Source organism: Triturus cristatus, chromosome 2_1, assembly GCF_964204655.1.
Source record: "Triturus cristatus chromosome 2_1, aTriCri1.1, whole genome shotgun sequence".
NCBI lineage: Eukaryota > Metazoa > Chordata > Amphibia > Caudata > Salamandridae > Triturus > Triturus cristatus.
Genome location: NC_140581.1, coordinates 874,305,687 through 874,325,693, shown reverse-complemented (window position 1 = coordinate 874,325,693; position 20,007 = coordinate 874,305,687). Strand labels below are relative to the sequence as shown.

The 20,007-nt window shown below is 41.5% G+C and overlaps 1 protein-coding gene across 1 annotated transcript in view; it reads left to right on the top strand.

The window, feature by feature from the left end:
* Positions 1–8,792, top strand: part of CEMIP2 (cell migration inducing hyaluronidase 2) — a 380,005-nt gene extending 371,213 nt beyond the window's left edge. The window contains exon 24 of the mRNA XM_085633019.1: positions 8,206–8,792. Within this exon, the coding sequence (XP_085489145.1) occupies positions 8,206–8,402 (197 nt within the window). The 3' untranslated portion in view covers positions 8,403–8,792. The remainder of the gene's footprint in view (positions 1–8,205) is intronic.
* Positions 8,793–20,007: the final 11,215 nt, after the last annotated feature.

The window sequence follows — 20,007 nt, the reverse complement described above, 5'->3', positions numbered from 1 at the left end:
GCGTTATTTGTAATTCTGCTAAAAATACTCACTGCAATACAATGATAGTGTTAATATTTTTTTTAAAGATACTGAAGAGACTGTCATATGTTGGAATACTTCTTAATGACAAATATCATAATGCTTTTAAATAACACCAATGCTACACTTTGCAACTAAGCTAAGTGCTTATATAAATAAATCTACTAAAGTAATTCAATGAGTTGAAACTCTTACAAGAGGTTCACCTGTCTTCCCCCTCTTTTGGTGTTGAAAAAACAAGCTTTTGTAGTACTGTCTGAACAAATTTCGTTGCTTCTTCTATGAGAGCAGCAGCATATTTAAATAACCTCAACTGTATGACAAAGTTTATTGTAAAATGTCCTTTGAACCTCAATTTAAAGTTTTTGTCAAGGTTTGTGATTATTTTCTTCACATGGTTTCTAAAACCACCGCCTAAATTGGAAACCTTAGTGGATTCTGATACAATAAGCTATGTTTGTCTTCCAAAACTATCCAACTGCAATCTAATATGTCTCCTGAAAAAATAGAACAAATTAATTGTACAGCAAGTCCTTAAGAAGATTCTCACGGATCTAGGAAGTCCCTCTGAAATGTTATTAAAGGATTCTCTACTTTTTTCACATTTGGATATGTGATATTCTTAATTTCTGATGATCATTGGTTTTTTTTTTATTCCTCGTGAAATATTTCTGTAACTGATGTTGTATATTTATAATTGTGTTGACAGTCCCAATGTGTTTTTTTGTTTTTAGTTCAAGAGCCATACTTAAACACAAATTATTTTGCACTGGCTGTTAACATTAATGAATTAAACAAAACATTACCAAAAGACCTGAAACAGTTTCACTGCACATCTTCATTGAATTTCCTTCCAATAACAATTGCATTTCTTTACAGTGAAAACAATTATTTCCTGATAAAATAGATCAAAATGACTAACTCCACATTTTCTCCACTTAAGAAATACAGCCTTGCCCCCTCTTTAATCTTTAGCCGTTGTCAAGTAGTCCCACCCTGATTACTGGTTAATGAATTATTTGCTCACATTTGATGAAGAAGTCCAATAAATGGTGTGCCTTTTTACATTGAATTACATATTTACAAAACAACGTGTCACTGTCTTAGCTGCAGTCATCCAAATCTGGGATTTAATTTCTTTCATCATTTCTTGTTTTGATTTGCCTTAGTCACCCGAACCAGGTCTCTTCCTGAGACCTGGAGGAAAACATTCCTAATTCCTTCTGTCTCCCTTCTCTACATTAACAAGTGTAAATCATTAGCTACTTCAAATACTAAGACTGAGTAGTTTAGGCAGCGGTGGAGCATCATTAGTCATACAAACGCAGCTAATCTCAATTTACCCTTATTGAATTCATTAATATTGTTTGTCTCAGTCTCAATATCTTTCACCGAGATGCTGTTTAAATATAGTCTGTAGACGACACAATACACAGAAGTTAGACCGAGACTTACTAAGAAGTTACTTGGATAATCTTTGACTTGAAAGTCTCATTCATAGAGAGTAATGTGTATCCCACATACTTGAAGCTGAACTGTAGCAGGCTTTTGTGAAATTATCTATCCACCATTCTTCGCTTGGAGCAACAACCTCTATTTCATCCTGTGACAAAATGGTCACACCAAGGTAGATGCATGCTTAAATAATGTTGAGCTTGCAGTGCTGGATGCATCACCAGAAGCTAATTTTGCCTTTTCCATAGCACACAACTTTGATTATTTTGAATAATGTATTCTAATGATATTGAACTTATGGTAAATGTCTGGTGCCACTAAATCCCTTATTAATCCAGTTAGCAAATGCCCCTTTAGACCTGTTTAATTCAGTAAATCATACGATCAAAATCTGTGTCCCATCTAGTTTTGGACTGAAACATTGTATGGCACTGTGTACTGTTGAGAAGTTCATAATCTATAACATTAAATGGACTGGAGGTGACACAAAAGCCCTGTTTAGTCCTACTCTTTTTTCCAATTTTATCAGCACTCAAGTCTGTGAGTAGAAATCCTTGACAAATGTAGCATTTTTATGGGCATCCCCACTGCCTACATTTCTTTCACAAACCTGCATGGTCACCACAGTTTTTGGCTAGTGTACCAGAAAAGATGTCTTGTGAATAGTTGAGCAGTCTAGCGTATTCTGTTACCTCTCTCTGTAATTGGAGGTATACTAGTGCCCTTAGCCCTCTAAGAGTGCACATTTGCAGGACTTTGGCACTACATTGGAATTACCAAAGTCTTGGCATTAATTTGGTTTCTCTATTAATCCGATTAACTTGACCTCACTACATCTGTTCTGTCTTTCTTTCATATCCAATATTTTTCTCCATTCAAAATCACCAGGCTTTTGGAAACCTGCCAGCAGCTCTAATCAGCAGGGATATCCTCCACTTTTTCAAAAACAACGTGCCTGTTTTTGTTGTAAGTTGCCTGTGGTCCATGCTGTTCTTTATTTGCCATTCAAAGAGAATAGCTCAGCTCACTAGTCTTTCCACTAATTACCAGCGCTCACATCTTTAAAAGTGTTTATTTGAGAAAAATCCATTAGATTACTCAATGTCTCACTAACTCTTGAATAGCTTTCAGGGAACTCTTCTGCGTCTTTACTTTGTAGCATTCAGAAGTTGTTTTCATAGATTGTCTCTTCTGTTCAGCAGTGGTTTGAGAACCTCATACGTCCATACTCTTCCTATTCCATTAAGAATTTCATTCAGTGTTTCATAGTCTCTAGGGCCTAATTCACAAACAACTTTATATAAAGAGTTCAGAAAACTACTAATGTTTGCTCCCCCCCAGAATTAAGAGAAGAAATCCGACTTTTATGGTGTAAAACAAAATTCAGTGTTGCTTTTCTGTAAACAGCATAGTCTTCCAGACGTTGTCATCCTTCTTTGTATATTGCTAAGCTAAATGTGCATTAGGTCGAAAAACGGTCTAAGTGTAGCAGAAATGTGCAGTTGCACACAGCATTTTTTCTCCACAGGAAATAATGTTGCCTGTGGAGAAAGACTTTCCTCTAAATTTCCATGAACACTTGGCATCTTTATGGCAATCCCTTCCCACTCCTACTATGGAAACCCAGTCTAACATTTTTGGGAGTTACTTTGAGTGGTTCTGTCATTGGAATCACCATGCAGAATGTATGTGAATGTCCACAATTCGAGTATTTGGTGTACCATACATTGAGCAAGCCATCTTCAACTCCCCTTTTTGTTAACGGTTTTAAGTTTAGATTGCTCACCTTAGAATGTTCCCCAGGTGCAAGACTGGATCTGTAAACTTTTTCAGCAATTCTCCTATGCAGCTAGAGGCTCAGCACTGGCTACATAGTGTCCCAGAAGTGACAAAGTGGAGCCACATATAAACACCACCCCTGCTGATTTCATTTCCTTTCTTTCTTCGTCTTCCACCATAGATCAAGAGCTCGGCTCCCACATTAGCAATCCTTTCAACAACTTCCAAAAACAGAACCAGTGTGCTAGGGAACAATGTCCCTCCAAAAAAGAGAGGAGTCCTTTGAATGACTTACAAAGGGAGAAACGGTGTGCTATGGAACAATGTCCTCTTCAAAAAGGACAAGCTTCATGCCATGCTGTAACTGCAGAAAACAGATGTCGCTCATGAACCCACACAAGGTGTGTCTCTGGTCTCGAGACATGACTGAATTCTGCAACAAGGGCTCCCTTACTCACCCTGAGGTGATCCAGGAGGCAGAGATGTACGACACCAAACATCAGAGAAAGCCAAAACCTTCGTGCAAGTCCTACTCCAGAATGTAGGCGCAGGACCGCTCTCTCTCCCAGAGCTGTTCTTGTGAGAGGTTCTCCTTGTGGTGAAGTCCTCCTGTAATTCCAAATCCAAAGAGCAAACATTAAAATAAAGCAAAGATGACTCAAGCCCATCTTTCCACTACATTTCCAACTAGAGGGTTTAGAGGACATCACAATGTTAATCGGTCTCCTCTCAGGTCTCCGAATACAAATATGTTTCCCCAACTGATCCCGATGTGCCATTGGTGATACTGCATCAAATCAAAATCTTCAGAGAGACTGTGCTACAGTTTTTTGCGGCTTTTTCAGCTCCCTCTTGTGCAAATGTGAACCCAAGTATCCTGAGGGGCCTTCAGATGGTTTAACACCATCATTCATGACTACTGCTCTGTACTGACTGACCCCATGAAGCCCATTTAGGGTGCGTTACAGACTCTGGTACAAGCACCTACTCCGGCGGCTGGACCGGCCCTGGGCTGCCACTTGAAGATGCCAGTTCCAAGGTGCCGAACAAAGATCCAATTCAGATCCCAATGTCTGACCCTGAACCGACTTCAGCCCAATCTAGACCAAAGTCATGCTATGAAATCACATAAGTGTAAGTAATCTTTATACAGCCCGACTCTGAACCGATCCATCCTTCAGGGTGGTCGCCCAAACAGAGACTCCATTATCTTTAATTGCAGTCAAAACAATTATTTTATTCATGATTATTGTATTCACAAGTTCTCTGCTGGTGCATTTTCTAGCCATCCAACACATTTTTCTTCACTTGGTAATCTGTCAGTACTCTGCCAGGCACATAACCTGCCTGACACGATACTGGATATCATTCTAGTTGTCCTTACCTTATTATTTACTTGTGTACCATCGCACATAGTGGCAGTACCTACCGCTGGCTACTGATTTCCTGATATGAAGAGCAATTGATTATTTTCCCATCGACACTCCAAAATGTAATTATACCCTCACAAAGTCATTGGGTTACAACCGAGTGACAAAACTGGCTAGAAAGAAGAGAGGCTTCATTGGCTGTACCCCAAAATTGCTTACTCTTTTTTACATTGCCTGTACCAAGGACCACTGGGTGGGCAATCCACTTCTTGTTGGGTTCTTTGGGGCACAGAAATGAAAGGTGGTATCAAAGAGGACCCTGCCTAGGTGGATAGTCCTCTGCTATGCAATGGCCAAAAACCAGCATCCTGAAGGTCTTAGAGCTTATGCAATTAGGGGCAAGGCTGCTACTGCTCCATTGGCATGTAGAGTCCCTGGGTATCTGCCAGTTTGCAACAAGGGTGCTGGGGCACACGTTCACAAAGCACTACTGCCTAGGCAGCTAGGTCCGATGTGATTTCTTCCTTTCGGTCATGCAGGATGCTTTAATCTGAGTACTCTCCACAGTCCATCCACTTTGGAGTGTATCTGCTTTAATAACTATTATATGGTGAGGAATCTGTGATTACTTACCTACAGTAAAGCACTTTCTGATTATCTGTCTAACTACACAGATCCTCCTGACACCCTGTTCTGTACAGTGGCTTCTCTTTAACATCTGTAAAGGTCCAAGATTAGGAATTGGTATAATATTACCAACAATTGTTTACCGCTCAGCGTCTGAGGACACTGAATGGGTCAGGCAATAACCAAGCATCTGCACACAGGGTGCAGCCCCACTCGCCCACTTCCTGGGTAATATAGAGCCAGTGCGGAGCGGCATGGCGCCACCTAGCAGTGCTCAGAAGCGTTGCTAAGAAGGTTTTCGGCTCCAGTCTGTGAAGTATTCTAAGATGAGACATCTATGGTTAGATAGAGTATCCGTCAGAAGGAGTGTTACTGAGGTAACTTGTCCTTTTCTGCCTCCGGCTCAAAATTTTCATCTGCCATGTTACTGTATTTTATCCTTTTGTAAGTGCACTCTACGATCCTAAAGTTCAATTTATCCCTAATCTGTGAGTCGGAATGTGACATTTATTATATTTAAAGGTTTTTGTGCATCAAAGTTAGTAATAGATGTCCAAATAACGTCTTAAATCTGGTCGCTAGAGGCCATATTTACTCTGCACAGTACAACGTCCCTTGGGTATTGCAGGCTATGCTCATCTAGTAGTTGGTTTAGTTCATTAACGCACTACTCTTTACATGACCTGGTACCAGATTGATGTTTATCAGCATCCGCTTCAGTAGATTATATAACCTTTCTTAATTTCAATACATGTGCTGTTAGAGCCCAGTCAATATTTCTTTCCATGTCGTTCAGGCTGAGCCTCTCCTACACACATTTAGCTCCCTATCTGCCAAACACTGGGAGTCATGTAGGCTGGCATTCAGTTGAGGTACTCTCTGAATTCATATAGTTTTGAAGTTGGATGCTTTTCAAGTCCATATTTCTTTCTTCATAATTGGTCCCTTCTGTCTGCAATATTTGTAGTACCAGGGAATTTTCTAAGGGTTGTTGTCTAACTGCTTTCAATGCTCTCACAGTAATGCTTTATTTTCTTTGAAGAAGTTTGCTCTATTAATAATATTCATCTTAAACCTTAGCTCTTGAACTTGTAGGACGTTTGCTGCTGGTTGCACCTCTGCATGCTTTTCTTGCTTTGAAATGTAGATGGCCTTACGAAACCCTCCATCATCTTGTCCGGTTGATTTTCCACTCTTCCTGTTTGGTTATTACATATGTGGCCTCTTAGTGTTCTTTATTGTTTCCTGATTTACCTTGTGGTATTTGGGGACCATTGATATTATTTTTGTCACAACTTTTCCCTAACTCTATTAATCAGAAGTCTTTTCCCTGGACTGATAGTAGTGCGATGATGACACATATCTACTCAGGTTGTAATTTTGTGAGCTGTTCTTCCTTTTTATCCTACATGTAACCATATCCGTAATAGGTAAGAAGCATCTCTGGTTCATTGTATTCTGAGTTTTCCGATTCAGCTTTTGATTACAGCTAGAGGTTAGGGAGTCAAGTATTTGTGTTGTGTTGCTGCTTTTACTGCAAATAAATTTGCTGATATTTTTGAAAAATGATTGCCACTGAATCATTGTGATTCTCTGTGATCTCCCATTGCCTATTGAATTCTTCTTTTTTTACTCTGCATGTTTTGTTCATTAGTACAGGGTTGTGTGAAGTCTTGTGAATTTGTCTGTTTCTTTCTAATTCGTTAGATGTAAACCTTTATTTATGGGATTGAGTGCTCAATAGATACCCCAGCCTCCTTATCCTCTTTTGGCCAACCAAACATTATTGTAATGCTCATTTTTCCTCGATCTACTATTTCTCTGTGATATACTTGACCATTTGAAGGTGTCTCCAATGTGCATGGGGTATTTGAGTCTGCAGGGATGCCTGCAGGAAAGGTATAAGGTAGACCTCCACCATATCCACCACCACATGATTCCCCACTGCCAAGGTCTTGCTGAAGATCCTGGAAATTAACACAGCCCATCCTTGGCTGTTCTGTTCAGTGTTCAATGAATGTCGGATTTACCATGACGTTCTTACCTGTAATTGCCCAACCTCTACCACTGCTCCAAAGACTCCCAATAGCACTTATGGTATCTGAAAGCATACAGTAGTCTGCCTTCTGTGTTCCTTCAAACATCCATGGAACAGGTCATGACCATTCACTTGTTTGTATCTCTCTTATGCATCCGTAAAATTCATGCACCAGACGCCTTACTCATTCTTCCATTGCTCTCACCGTACAATCCACTACCCTTTCCTAACAAATGTCTTGGACATCCAGATTTGCAAAGAAAAGAAAAATAAACTTACTTTGTAAAGAAGTAGAAGCTTTAAGCAGTATGTCCTCTATTTTTATTGTTTTTGAAAAGGCGTGTGTACCTTCGTCAGAACTACTAACATGTATATTTGGAATGTGGAGATCTGTCACTTGCCGCACTAGCCTGCTGCTGGTTCCAAGACGCCCTTGTTTGGAACCTGGATATGGTTTCATGATATGGCAACAAGTTTCCAGTGATTCAACACATTGTGCATTGAGAAAAGTAAATACTGGCGAAAGCTACCATAACGGGAAGCAAGATACTACTTTTTATATCAGAGTTACAGGCAAAGCCTTAACAAATGACCAAAAACTTCAAAAATTCAGCAGGTGAACAGAGAAAGACTGGATTACCTCCTGTAGGGAATTCCCCAAATTTCCAAATTCCCTAGGTAAAATCCATACCTTAGAAAGCAAATAAATACCCTTCGTTGTCATTTACTACACACGTGCCTTCTTGTGAGTATCTTAATATAAAACAAACAAACCCAGTTAAACAATTTATTCTGAGGTCAGAAATTTTTTATCTATGTGTTGTACCAATGTTTTTTGTTTGACTGACTTTTATACTTTTGCTCACTATGGATGTCAAATGATTTTGTTCATCTCTTCTTGTACTTTGTTTGCAGGAAGCATGGCATTTCTAGGCTTCAGTGGGAATTATAAACCTACGTGGACCAAACTCTTTACCAGTCCTGCTGGACAGGGCCTTGGTCCATTAGAAAAATATATACCTCTGCAACTGGAAGAATATGGCTGCAGAGCTGTCAAGACGGATAACCGAAAAGACCTGGAACTTTTAAAGCAAGCTTTAAAGACACATTAGGCCTACGGTGTTATTTACGTGCTGAAAAAATGTGAACTAACTTATTTTATTTATGGCATTGTAATGACACTGTTGTCACGGAAGTTAAATTTGCTGTTTGATACAGGAATGGCCTAAGTAAATGAACAGGCAGAGTGCCAGTGCACCTTCTAGTTGTACAAAATATGAAAGATTTTATTACTGTTTGTAAAGTTAGATTTTTTGGGGAGATTATTTTTCTTACACTTTTGTTTACTGTAAACATTTCTACCAGTTTTATACTTTTACATTATTGGGGATGTATGATGTTTTATATGGGTTAACCTGGAAGAAGCTCCATAGTAAATGTTAGAAAGCACCGTTGATTACTTGAAAGCTTATTTAACATTAAAATGTCTTAGTCTTACTATCTGTGTTGTTCACTTTCATTATTTATATTAGTAGTTTGAGTAGTCGGTTTACACCTACAATTTTGTATTTCGTAGAAATACCATATGTAGACTCAACATGATGCATTACGGCGGCTATCTTAAAACGATATAACTGTAATAAAACTTTTAAAAATTCCAGCTGGCCTCCCAGCAGTATTGACTTTGCCAATGCTTGTGCTGTAATCTCATTAACATAGGCAAAACCAACTGCAGTGGACGCAGTTAGGGCCAGCGCAGTCAAGAAAGCACAAGGAGGTCGATGGCACACAAAGAAAGAGTAGCAGAAAGCGAGGAGGCTGGCACGAAATGGGGAATGACAAATAAATTGAGATGGTGGCAGGGATGATACAGAACGAGCAAGCAAAAACAGGAGAGCAATCACCATCTCAGGGGCGAGAATAAAAGGCAACACCAAAAAGAAGGAAACGGTGAGGGAGTAACCAGATGCGGTGAATGGATAAAGGAAGGGCCATCCACTTTCATTGTGTGATAACTCAAATGCTGTTCAAAATGAAAAAAGTTTTTTTTTTTTAATTAGTTCCCTGATGTTCTCAGTAGAAAGATGTAACTCATTCAGTTAAAAACCATGGCAAACAGTAATGCTTCAGGAGAGGGATAGACACAAGAATAGGGAAGAAAGCCGGAAATTGAGATAGGCAAAAAAGCCCATCCAATAGTAAGAAGTGGGCTGACCCAAATCCCAGTTTATGTTAAAGTATTTTAAACAGTGCTATTTAGCGAACCATCATAAAGAGTGCCCTGCCTACAATTTCATCGCCCCCAAACATGAGTGTACAATTGATTGTTAGCGTTTATTATTGGCACAAACTATATTAGCTTGAGAATCCCAAGATCACCAGAGGTTGTGCAAGAGCAGGGATCATGTTTATGGATATTTTATACTGATATTTCATTTTAAATAATTAAAATTTATTTATATTTATTTTGTGTTGCCCCTTTTAGAAGAGCTACAGAGGTACTCTGTTTTTGAAGTTGCTTTTAGAAAAAGTTTCAACCAGAGTTTACCAAAATACATTTTAAAACCCAGAAAGAAAAACTGAATTATTATAACATTTATTGAGCGCTACTGTTACCCGTAGGTGTCCTGGCGCTATGTGAAATCTTGCCTAAGGATCAAACTGAGGTCATGCTAATCAATAAACATTCAGGTTTTTAAAGCTTTTCGGAAGGCCATAAGGCGCGACATACCTCTAAGATATAGAGGAAGCTTATTTCAGGCTTTGGCTGTGTTAAATATAAAGCTTTTTCCACCCCAAGTGGTCTTTTTTACACGAGGCACAAAAACCAATCTAACGGAAAATATCCCTCTGTGTACATCGAATTAAAAATGGGTGTCCAGACTTGAGAGACAGGCTCAGCAGCTAACTTAAGTATCGCTATTGTGCAAGGGTCCGAGGGTGACCCAGATTTAACTTGCATAAGAAGATTAGCAGTTTCTGTAACTGTGAGCTGGGCAAATTTGTCCAATAGCACTTTCTTTTCTATATGTAGTCCAGCTGCTTGGCCCGCCGTAGTCTTGGTAGTTACCTTCGTGAAGGTGGAGAAAATAACATCCACTTTCCCATAAAATAAACTAGCCAATTTTTCACAGAGATCCTCACTAGGCATGGATGTAATGGCCACTGGATTGGCCAAGCTGGTGACTGTGTTGAATAGTTCCCTAGATGAGTTATTTGCTCTGTTAATCTTCATAGAAAAATATAGAAGCTTTGCATGATGAATCTGCTGTTTGTATATGGCAATACCCCTTTTATACTCCTCCTTATCACTATCCCTGTACTCTGTTCTCCATCTTCTCTCCAGATGTTTACAAATCAATTTTTGTTCCCTGAGTTCCTGTGAATACCAAGGAGCGGAGGGCAGCCGTCTAGTGGGATAGAACATTTTTCTAGGTGCTAGCTTGTTCCCTGCTGTTTCTAGCCAGCTCGTATAAGAACGTGTTGCATCTTCTAAATTTGAGGGGGGCGTAACTACGGTCTTATTGAGGATATCGCACAAACTCTCAGCCATTACTTTATTCCACGCTCTTTTCACCAGTTTTTTTTTAACTGGCTTCTGAGAGTGGCGATCGGGAATAATACGTTTAAATGAGACGCCCTTATGATCCGACCAGGGTAGCGAAATGATATTGGTGACTTGAAGCTTGAATGATTTATTATGACCTTTAAGATAAGATGGAGAGCTCCTCGTGCCGATGGGTGTTAGGTTTCTTCTCTCTGACTCTCCTCCTTACTCAATTGCCTGTCTTTTGATTCTTATGTTCATCACAAGCTGATTGATGTGCATGTTGACCGTTTCTCCAGGGTACCCAAGGATTGATTACTCATGCCACAACTTTTAAGAAACAGACTGTATGAGTATTGTCTTGAATTTTCCTGGGCATGTCATTGGGTCCTTGCCCACCTAAGGGTATATTTTGACATCTGCATTATTTAGTTTTGGTTTGGGATTCATAGTCTTGTATTGTGTGATGAACATTTGGCTTTAAAAGGTTCTTCAATCTATGACAATGTAGGAGGCATGACTTCCCATCATTAGACTGAGTCATGGGCAATTCTTCATCCTCTGGTTGTCCGATATCATGAAGAGATGTTCACCCATTTCTCTCAAAACTGGCAAGATGGTGACTCGTGTTGCCCCCTGAGCTCTGGAGACTTATTTACTGGAAGCCTTGTAAATTTTTTCTTAGTGATTTCCTCTGCCGCTCTGTCTACTTTCCTGCTCCATTGCTGACTGTTTACTATCATAACGATGTGGCGGTCCGCATTGCCAATTGTTCTTCTGCTTGTCACAGTGTGTCTGTCCTATAGTCCCTTCTCTGTTCTTATAGCAATCTCTTGACCGTGAGTGTTTGACCTGACTCTGGACTTGTTTCTTTGTTAATTGATATTGTAGGCATAAGGCTTCCTCTAGCTTTTCAGACTACCATGATTCTATTTTGTTCTATTTCTGCTTTTGCTTTTTCGTTGAGATGTGTCCTCTATTCAATTTCTGTTAGTGCTAACTTTTTTCATAGCAGGCAAAACCGGAGCAATTCTCATTGACATCTTCTGGTGATCTTCAGTTGAATTGCAGCCTCAAGTGAAAACTTGTCAAACTCACAATGTCGGACCAGGCTGCAGAAGCAAGTCATGAACTCAATCGTTGCCAAGTTAAAGGTGTAGCTCTCCTAGTCAACGATGTTCTTTGGCATAAATTTCACATTTGCTGCATCTAGTAACTTTTAGTAAATGGTAGTTTGAGCAGCTGCAATTCTTCAGTCACTCTGCTGATGGCCCTGCCTGCTAAGTTCTTGACGCTTAAATGTATACACTTTTCATTTTTTTTCCCCAGACGCCTCAATAAAAATGTCATATTTCTTCAACCATTCACTACATTGGGATTCCATGCTGCCGCCAGGACTCATGGTGGGTTGTTGTGCCATCCAAAGATTTGATGCCTACTGTCTCTTTGTTTTTCTGTCTGTGATATGATGAAATTAGGTTGTCCACCTTCTTGTATGCTGTTATCGTTTCTTGATTGCTGTTCTTGCATGACCTTGTATTTATTCTTTTATTTACTGAGTTGTTTATTTCTTCAGATATGAATTTATTTGTTTTCGTGTGTAGTACATATTTGCACTTCTCTGTGTTGGCTCGCTTTAGTGCCTATTCTAAACAGGTCCCTCCTTGTGTAGGCAATAGGCCTTGCTCGAGTTCAAAATGGTGACCTCCAGTTACTGCTTTTGTTTCTATGAGTTCACCTGACTAAAAGGGTAGGTTAGTTTGCTGTATTTCTTTGTAGGCCCACATTCCTTGGTTGACGCAAATTTGCATCTAAAGTTTTTTGAGAGATTGTGCTTGTTCTACTGCTGCTCTTGTGTGGGAGTATGGAGATGTTGTTTGTTCTGACCCTGCCTATATCTCCCTTCCTACTCTGGGTTTCCACAGACCACCTCTTCACAGTAGTTTTGCGCTGCCACTGCTTGCATGTTCCGTGTTGGTCTTACCTGTGTTTACATGTGTTTTGCCTCCTTGCTGGACACAGTCACTGCTAATGCTCCTGTATGTGTGCTGGGTCAAGATGCCACCCTTAGAATTTCAGACTTGATTCTTGGGTTTGTTTATGCATACAGTCTGTGTGCTGCTTCATGTTTGGTGCCAGCAGGCACATGTTATATGCACCAGGAGGTTTATGCTAGCTATGAACATATTCGCTTATTTTATGTCTTGTTTGCCCATAAATCACACAACACCCTCTCGGGTGAGTCCTTGGTTACCCTTGGCGCTTTTTGAGTTTTTAATTCCCTCCCATCTCACTCTAGACCCTGGGGTGCTTCGTTGTGTTGCCATATTTGATTAGAGGGGAGTCGCCCCTTGTTGGTTGTTAAATCTCCTGAATCCTCTTTTGTGTGTTTTGATTTTGCTTTTTAAGTTGTGCCCATGAAGAAAGGATGAGCCCACAATGTGAAGGTATGCTCTCCTTTTTTGATGTCTTTATAATTTACAAACACTAGTGTTAGAATAGCTGATCTCTCCCATGTGACTCGTCCACCAGCTGGCTTCTTAATTTCTCCTTTGGTCCCTTTCACTTCCTATTTTACCAGTGGCATCTGCTATCACTAGTTTCTTGTGACCAATTGGTGTAACTGATCTTGATTTCTGGAGGCCTGGTAACATGACAATTATCATCTAGACAGAGTAAGCACCATTAAAAACATTGTGGTTAAATATTGTGAATTTTAGCCCAAAACGGTGCCAAACTGTATAATTTTTATGAAACTCCTTAAAACTGAAGTCTTCAAGAAATGTTTTGTTCCATGCTTGTCTTTTAGGGCCTGGTATTGAAGAGTGATGGATGGGGATATCCAGCTATACTCTTATGGCCTAATATTTGCCTTGTTTTATTGTTGTTAACTTTGCTCCTTGTCTTTATGTCAGGTGTTCCTAAAATGACAATCAGCTCCTCAGAAAGTAGAATAAATAAACAAATGTTGCATATTTAAGTAAAGGGCATATAAGGCCTTGTTGACACATAAAATTACATGAACACAATCATTTGTGATGATTAATTAAAAAATGCTGTATTTGAGTGATGAAAAAAAGGTCTTCCTATCGTTATCCAAACGCTATTTTGTATTGCAATGTTATTGCTGAGACAGGACACCTTAATTCTGGTTGTAATAAGTGAGTTTGAGGCTCGGGTAGTTTGGATCGCTCTCTGCGCCTCTCCTCACCAACTGCACCAGTCCCAATGCTCCTTTCATTGTTTTGGATGAAGCACCTCTTACTGCCAGCCTGTCCAACTGCCTGCGGGCCAAAGGGGCTGTCAAGAGAGTGTTCGCATCAGAAGTAGGGCATGGTTGTTATTCCTGCTACTTCATGGAGCCCAAGAAAGACAGAAGGCCTTTGGTGCTTATTAGACTTGTACCCTTTCAATGCCTTCCTCCAGACTTGTAAAATACTCACCGTGTCCCAGGTCTTGTCTGCTTGTGACCATGGAGACTAGATGGTGGCATTGCACATCCAGGCTGCCTATTTACAGATTCCCGTCCTGAGGGCTCACTGAGGGTACCTGGGGTTCGTGGTTGGACAAGAGCATTTCCAGTTTGCTGCACTCCCCTTCAGTCTCACCACTGTCCCTTGGGTGATTGCAAAAGTGATGGCGGTGAAGTCAACTCATCTACAGAGCTCTGGGGTACCTGTTTTTCCCTACCTCGACGACTGGCTGTTAAAGGCGGGCTTGCCCGAGGCTGTAGTCCACCAACCCCAGACTACGGCAAAGATCTGCAGTAGTGTTTGCTGGAGCGCAACTTGGTCAGCGGCAAACCCCTGTCCCTTCCTCACCCAGAGCTGAGAGTGGTGACTGATGCAACGCTTCTGGGTTGGTGAGGCAATCTGGGAGAGGTGGAGTTCAGAAGCCTTTGGTCTCCGGAAGAGTCCCAGCTCCACATCAACCTTATGGAGCTGAGAGCCATCTTAGCGCTGAAAGTCTTCCTGCCATCCATCAAGGGAGGCTAGTACATGTACTTACAGACAGCACCATGGCCATGTAGTACTGCAACAAACAGGGTGAGGTTGGGTCACGAGCCCTGTACCTATAGGCCTTGCTCCTCTCGAAATAGCTGCACCCACAAGATCTTTTCTGGACGTTTCTGGGTGAACAACCTGGCAGGATCCTTGAGTGCCAAGGAGGGCAAGCTCAGTTGTTGATGCCTTGCATAGCATAAATTGCATTTACACTCAGAGGTGGTTCAGGGTCTCTTCCTCGAACAGAGAGAACCCTGGTTTGGTCTGTTCGCCACCACTGAGAACGCACAATGTCAACAGATCAGGGCAGAGTTCCTCACCCGGGCCTTCGAACTCTCCAACTTCATGCTTGAAGATTGAGCGGCAACAGCTGAACACCTTTGCCCCCCCCCCCCCCCTCCACCCCCAGGTGGTTGATGTCATTGGCACACAGGCATCCCTTAACAAAACTGTATACTCATTGAGACAAATTGTAGCTTGGTACGGCACATGCCAGATTTGTCCCCCTCCAGGCCAAGTTATCTGACATTCTGTTTTTTTGTTTTGTCTGTTGCCTGGCAAGGCCTTGAATTGGGTTCTCTTTTGGCTCTCTAATTTTTTTTGTCACCAGTCTTTTTTTGTTTTGTTTTTTCATAAAACTTTATTTGGTTTAACAATGTAAAAACCATAAAAGTCACAATAAATATACACATCCCATATAAATATACATTAAAAGAAAGTTTAAGAAGTCATAACCTTGAAGCAGGAAGAATCACATATAAAATATGCCAAATTTAGTAAGCAGGTTATAATTCATCGAAAGTAGAGCACACTAAGAACATACTTTGGAACTATGACTGCCACCTCCCCCTAGAAAAATTTAAATTCCAAGCAGGCCCTGGTTCTCACCTGCGATTTCAAATATCCTACAATAAAATGTATACAATCAGATTTCAGCAACTGCAGATACAGCAATGCTGGGCGAACCTGGTTAAAATCAAGCCTCTTGAGAAGGGGGAGTATAAAATGTTTCCGTGGTACTTCATACAATTTGCAGAAGAACATGAAGTGTTGCAAGTCCTGTGGTGACAAGTTATCGCAACCACAGGGTGCTAACACCTGGCCTCTGCTGCTCCCTTTCGGAACAGCAATTAAAAGATGAAAGAAATCAAGGCGAAACCTAGACAATAAAAAACGCTCAATGTTCCCAAGAGATATTGCTCTGTCTGTGGGTGTGTTTTTAAGGTCAAAATTTTACGGACACTTGGTTTACATATTTCCTGATCCCTTTCAAGTTTCCTTATACAAAAAAAGCTTTTTTGACCAGTTCAACATCCTTTTTTGTTATAGTTGAGGGTTTTACAAAAAGTTCTGGGCGACCCAACTCTGAAAAGCGTTCTTTGACATACTTCAGCCATGGAATTCTGGATGCATGTTCCAGAGACATACAGTCCATTAGAATCTGTTGGGTAAGTTTTAGTTTTTTGTTTGGACAGCACTTAAGCCAAAACACTAAAGGGCGCAAAGCGAGAGTGTCACACAAAAAAGGGGCCCCCAGTTCTTCGTGGGCTATCAGGTTTGATTAGCCGGTTTGCATTCCCAGCAGACGCTTTAGATAATTATTCTCTGCCACCTGTAGCGCGTCTGTGTTAGCGTACCCCCACACTTCGCTGCCATAACATGCAGTTGACACGCCCCTCGCCTGGTAGATTTTCAGCAAGGCTGCAATGGGGCACTTGCCCATCTTAGCAACGAAGCTGAAAATAGCAGCGGTTATTTATGTGAGCTCCCCCTTTTTCCTTGTGATAAGGGCCCCCCACTTCAGGCGATCATCCAGCACAACCCCTAGATAAAAAAAACTGACGTTGTAGGGACTTTCGCGGGGCCCACAAAGAAAGAAAACCAGTTGTGATGCAATTTTTAAAAGGGCTACTAAACATGTTTCCCTCTTCTCCGTTTGTCATGCCCCAATGGGACCTTAATCTGGTCCTGACTTACTTAGTGTGCACTCCGTTCATGCCACTTAACAGCTGCCTCTTACAGCTCCTTACCATTGAGACTGTGCTCCTCATCACCATCACCACAGTATGGCGAGTGAGTGAGCCTCAAGCTATTTGTGTCAATCCACCATACACTACCTTTATACCAGACAAACTGGTTCTGTGGGCTCGGCCATCCTCCTTCCGAAAGTTGTGACGCTGTTCCACATAGGTCAAACCCTCACCCTGACGGCCTTCTATGCTCCACTTCACCCCTCTAAGGAGAAGGAGAGACTCCATTGCTTGGACCCCAAGTGAGAGCTGAGCTTCTACATTGATTCTACCAAAGAACACCGGGTGGCAGTCACTTCTTTCTGGGGGTTCTCTGGAGTGAAAAAAGGTGAGGAAGTGCAGAAGAGAACCATCTACTGATGGATTGTGCTTTGAATAAAGATCTTCTATGCAGTGCCTAAAAAGCAGCCTTCAGAAGGTCTGTATGCTGATTCTACCAGGGCCAAAGCTGCTACCACTGTGTTAACATGCGGCGCCTGCGTACTAGGCATCTGACAGGCAGCTACGTGGGTGTCCTTCATACGTTCATGTAGCACTATTGTCTGAACTGTCCGGTTTGCAGAGACAGGCATTTTGTCCGCTGGTTCCAGCAGGACTTTCTGGTTTGAGTCCGATCACAGACTCGCCACCAAATAGGTTCTGCTTTGGTATCTGTTCAAAAGGAGATGAATCTGCAGCTAGAAGGCTTTGTCGGAAGCAATGCTCTTTCTGGTAGAGACTCTATAGAGTCCTCACCGACCCTCCCATCCTCCTCATTCTGTGATGTGATCTTATTAATGGATATAATCCAAAGTCTAGGAATCTATAGTATGTCTCCTGATTTGATTTTGGGACTCTGCATGTGGAAGAGCACCGAAAGCAACGGACGTCAGCATCCGGAAGTGGCCCCTATAGAGGCCTCACACATCATTTACAGAAGGGAACAGTGTCAGTGAGGATCCACAAGGCACCACATTCCGGCGCGCAGAGGTACATCTAAAATGTTTACAGGTCTAGTCTGATGCCTGGGGAATATTTAAAAGGTGAAGGAATTGGGGCTAGATAGTCTCTACCAGAAGGAGCATTACCAAAGGTAAGTACCTTGTTCTTTAGGGATTGTGGAAACAGTCTAGTCTACAAATGCAAATTACACTTTAGAAGGCTGAGAGGTGCCAAAGGTACAATATCTAATATAATTTCCCTCCAAGAAGTCCATTAAGCTGCCAATTTTTTTTAAACGTTCTACTATATGTAAATCTAGATCGCAATATCTGCTAAAATGACGGTCTGATAATAATCTCAAATATCTTTTAGGAGTGATTTCAATAATGTCTCTACATTCGAAGAAAGGGATGGTTGGGTGTATCGACTCCTCCAGATGAAAGACCCACTGTAGCATACTTCTGGAATCATCTTTTACCCAAATACCTGTTATAGCAGATTTTCTAACTCACATGTTGGCTTGCAATATCGATCCCCTTCACACAGTCAGCTGGTAAGGAGCCGATAACATACTTGGTGTACACACAATTAGCTGGAAACCCCTGAAGCGAGAGCAGTTTTTCAGCTAATAGGTTGGAATCTCTATGCAGCAGATGTCCATTACGGTGTGTAAAACATCTCCAGGACATTGACTACACCCTCAGAAGCATTGTGTTTTTTTGTTGTTGTTTGGGGAGGCGGGGAATTTAAAGTGCTTCATTCTGTGCTCAACACTAAGCATCACCCTCTGCATGGCTCTGTTATCCTTCTCACATGGTGACATTTTTTCACAAGTTGGCAGGTCCAGTTATACATTAATTTGCAGCCGCTAGTTCAGCTAAGTTAATAACACCAGATACGATGCATATGAATGAAGCCTTGGCTCTTTTTTTGGGAAATGAAACCTTGGCCGTGATTTGGGAAATGAAGCCATGATCCAAGCCAAGGTCACAAACTGCAGATGATTGATGATGCAAAGGAGAACATAGTCTTACTTGTCAGACTGTCATCACATGGATAGCCTCAGTCACAACATAAAATTAAAAATCTAGGTGGAATATTCAGTTGTAACTCACACATCCTTCCCCCCTGGAGTTATTCCTGATATTTTTTGGTAGGGCTTGAACCCTGAACCAGTCCTGAATCTTTTTTTTTTCCTGTAAATATACCAAACTCCTGGTGTGGAAAGTTGTGAAAAGAATTCCACAAGAAGCTAGAAGATTTGGACAGAAAATGAAGGGAGGAGCACCATCTTGTGCTAACTGCCTTTTGCACAAAGCTAGTTCCTGTTTCTCCAGAGGATTTATGGGAGGTGTTGGGTGTCAGTAGCATGAGACTCGAGGGAGTAGACAGTGACTTTGTCAAAATTTTGTTGGGCTCTCAAGAGAAATTATGGGGAGGGCAGTTACCCATACTACTAGGCAACATTTGGAAAAAGTCTGACAAAAATGCATTTGCATGTTGCATGTTTTAATTATGTAATCATGCAAGCAAAGGGCTGCATATCAAGAATATCCATTCCAGAACTAGCCATGCACATTTTAAAGCCTAGACAATGATGATGTGTCTTTCTAGGACACCAACTGCATTAGCTTGTCCACAAAAGACATTGCTGTGCTCTCAAAAGAAGTTACTGGGGAAAACGACTTAAACTTGTTAAAAAAAATGGTGCATCTTCATCCAGGACGCGCACCGGGACTGAACCGGTTCCCGGGCGACTTCCTACGCCCTCATATGGGGACTCTTGGACCGTGTCTGCTTAAGGCACTACAAGAGGCCTTTGAGCAGTGCACCTTGCCTCCGGACTGGCGACACGCCGAAATTGTAGTATCCCTCAAGCCGGGCCGTCCCCCTGAAGACCCGGGCTCGTATCGCCCCATCTCATTATTGAATTTTGAGCCTAAATTGCTAGGGAAGGTTCTTGCTGACCCCTTTCGCACATGTATCCAGGACCTGGTGCATCCAGATCAGTCTGGCTTCATGCCACAATGCTCCACCAGACACAACATCAGACGGGCTCATAACGCGGTGGCCCACCGGCTGGGTCGCCCCGCGGCGGTCCTGCTGGTGGACATAGATAAGGCGTTTGATTCGTTGAGCTGGACTTAGCTGTTTAAACTTCTGGAGGCCGTTAGCCTGGGACCGTGCTTACAGGCCTACGTGAAATGATTATATA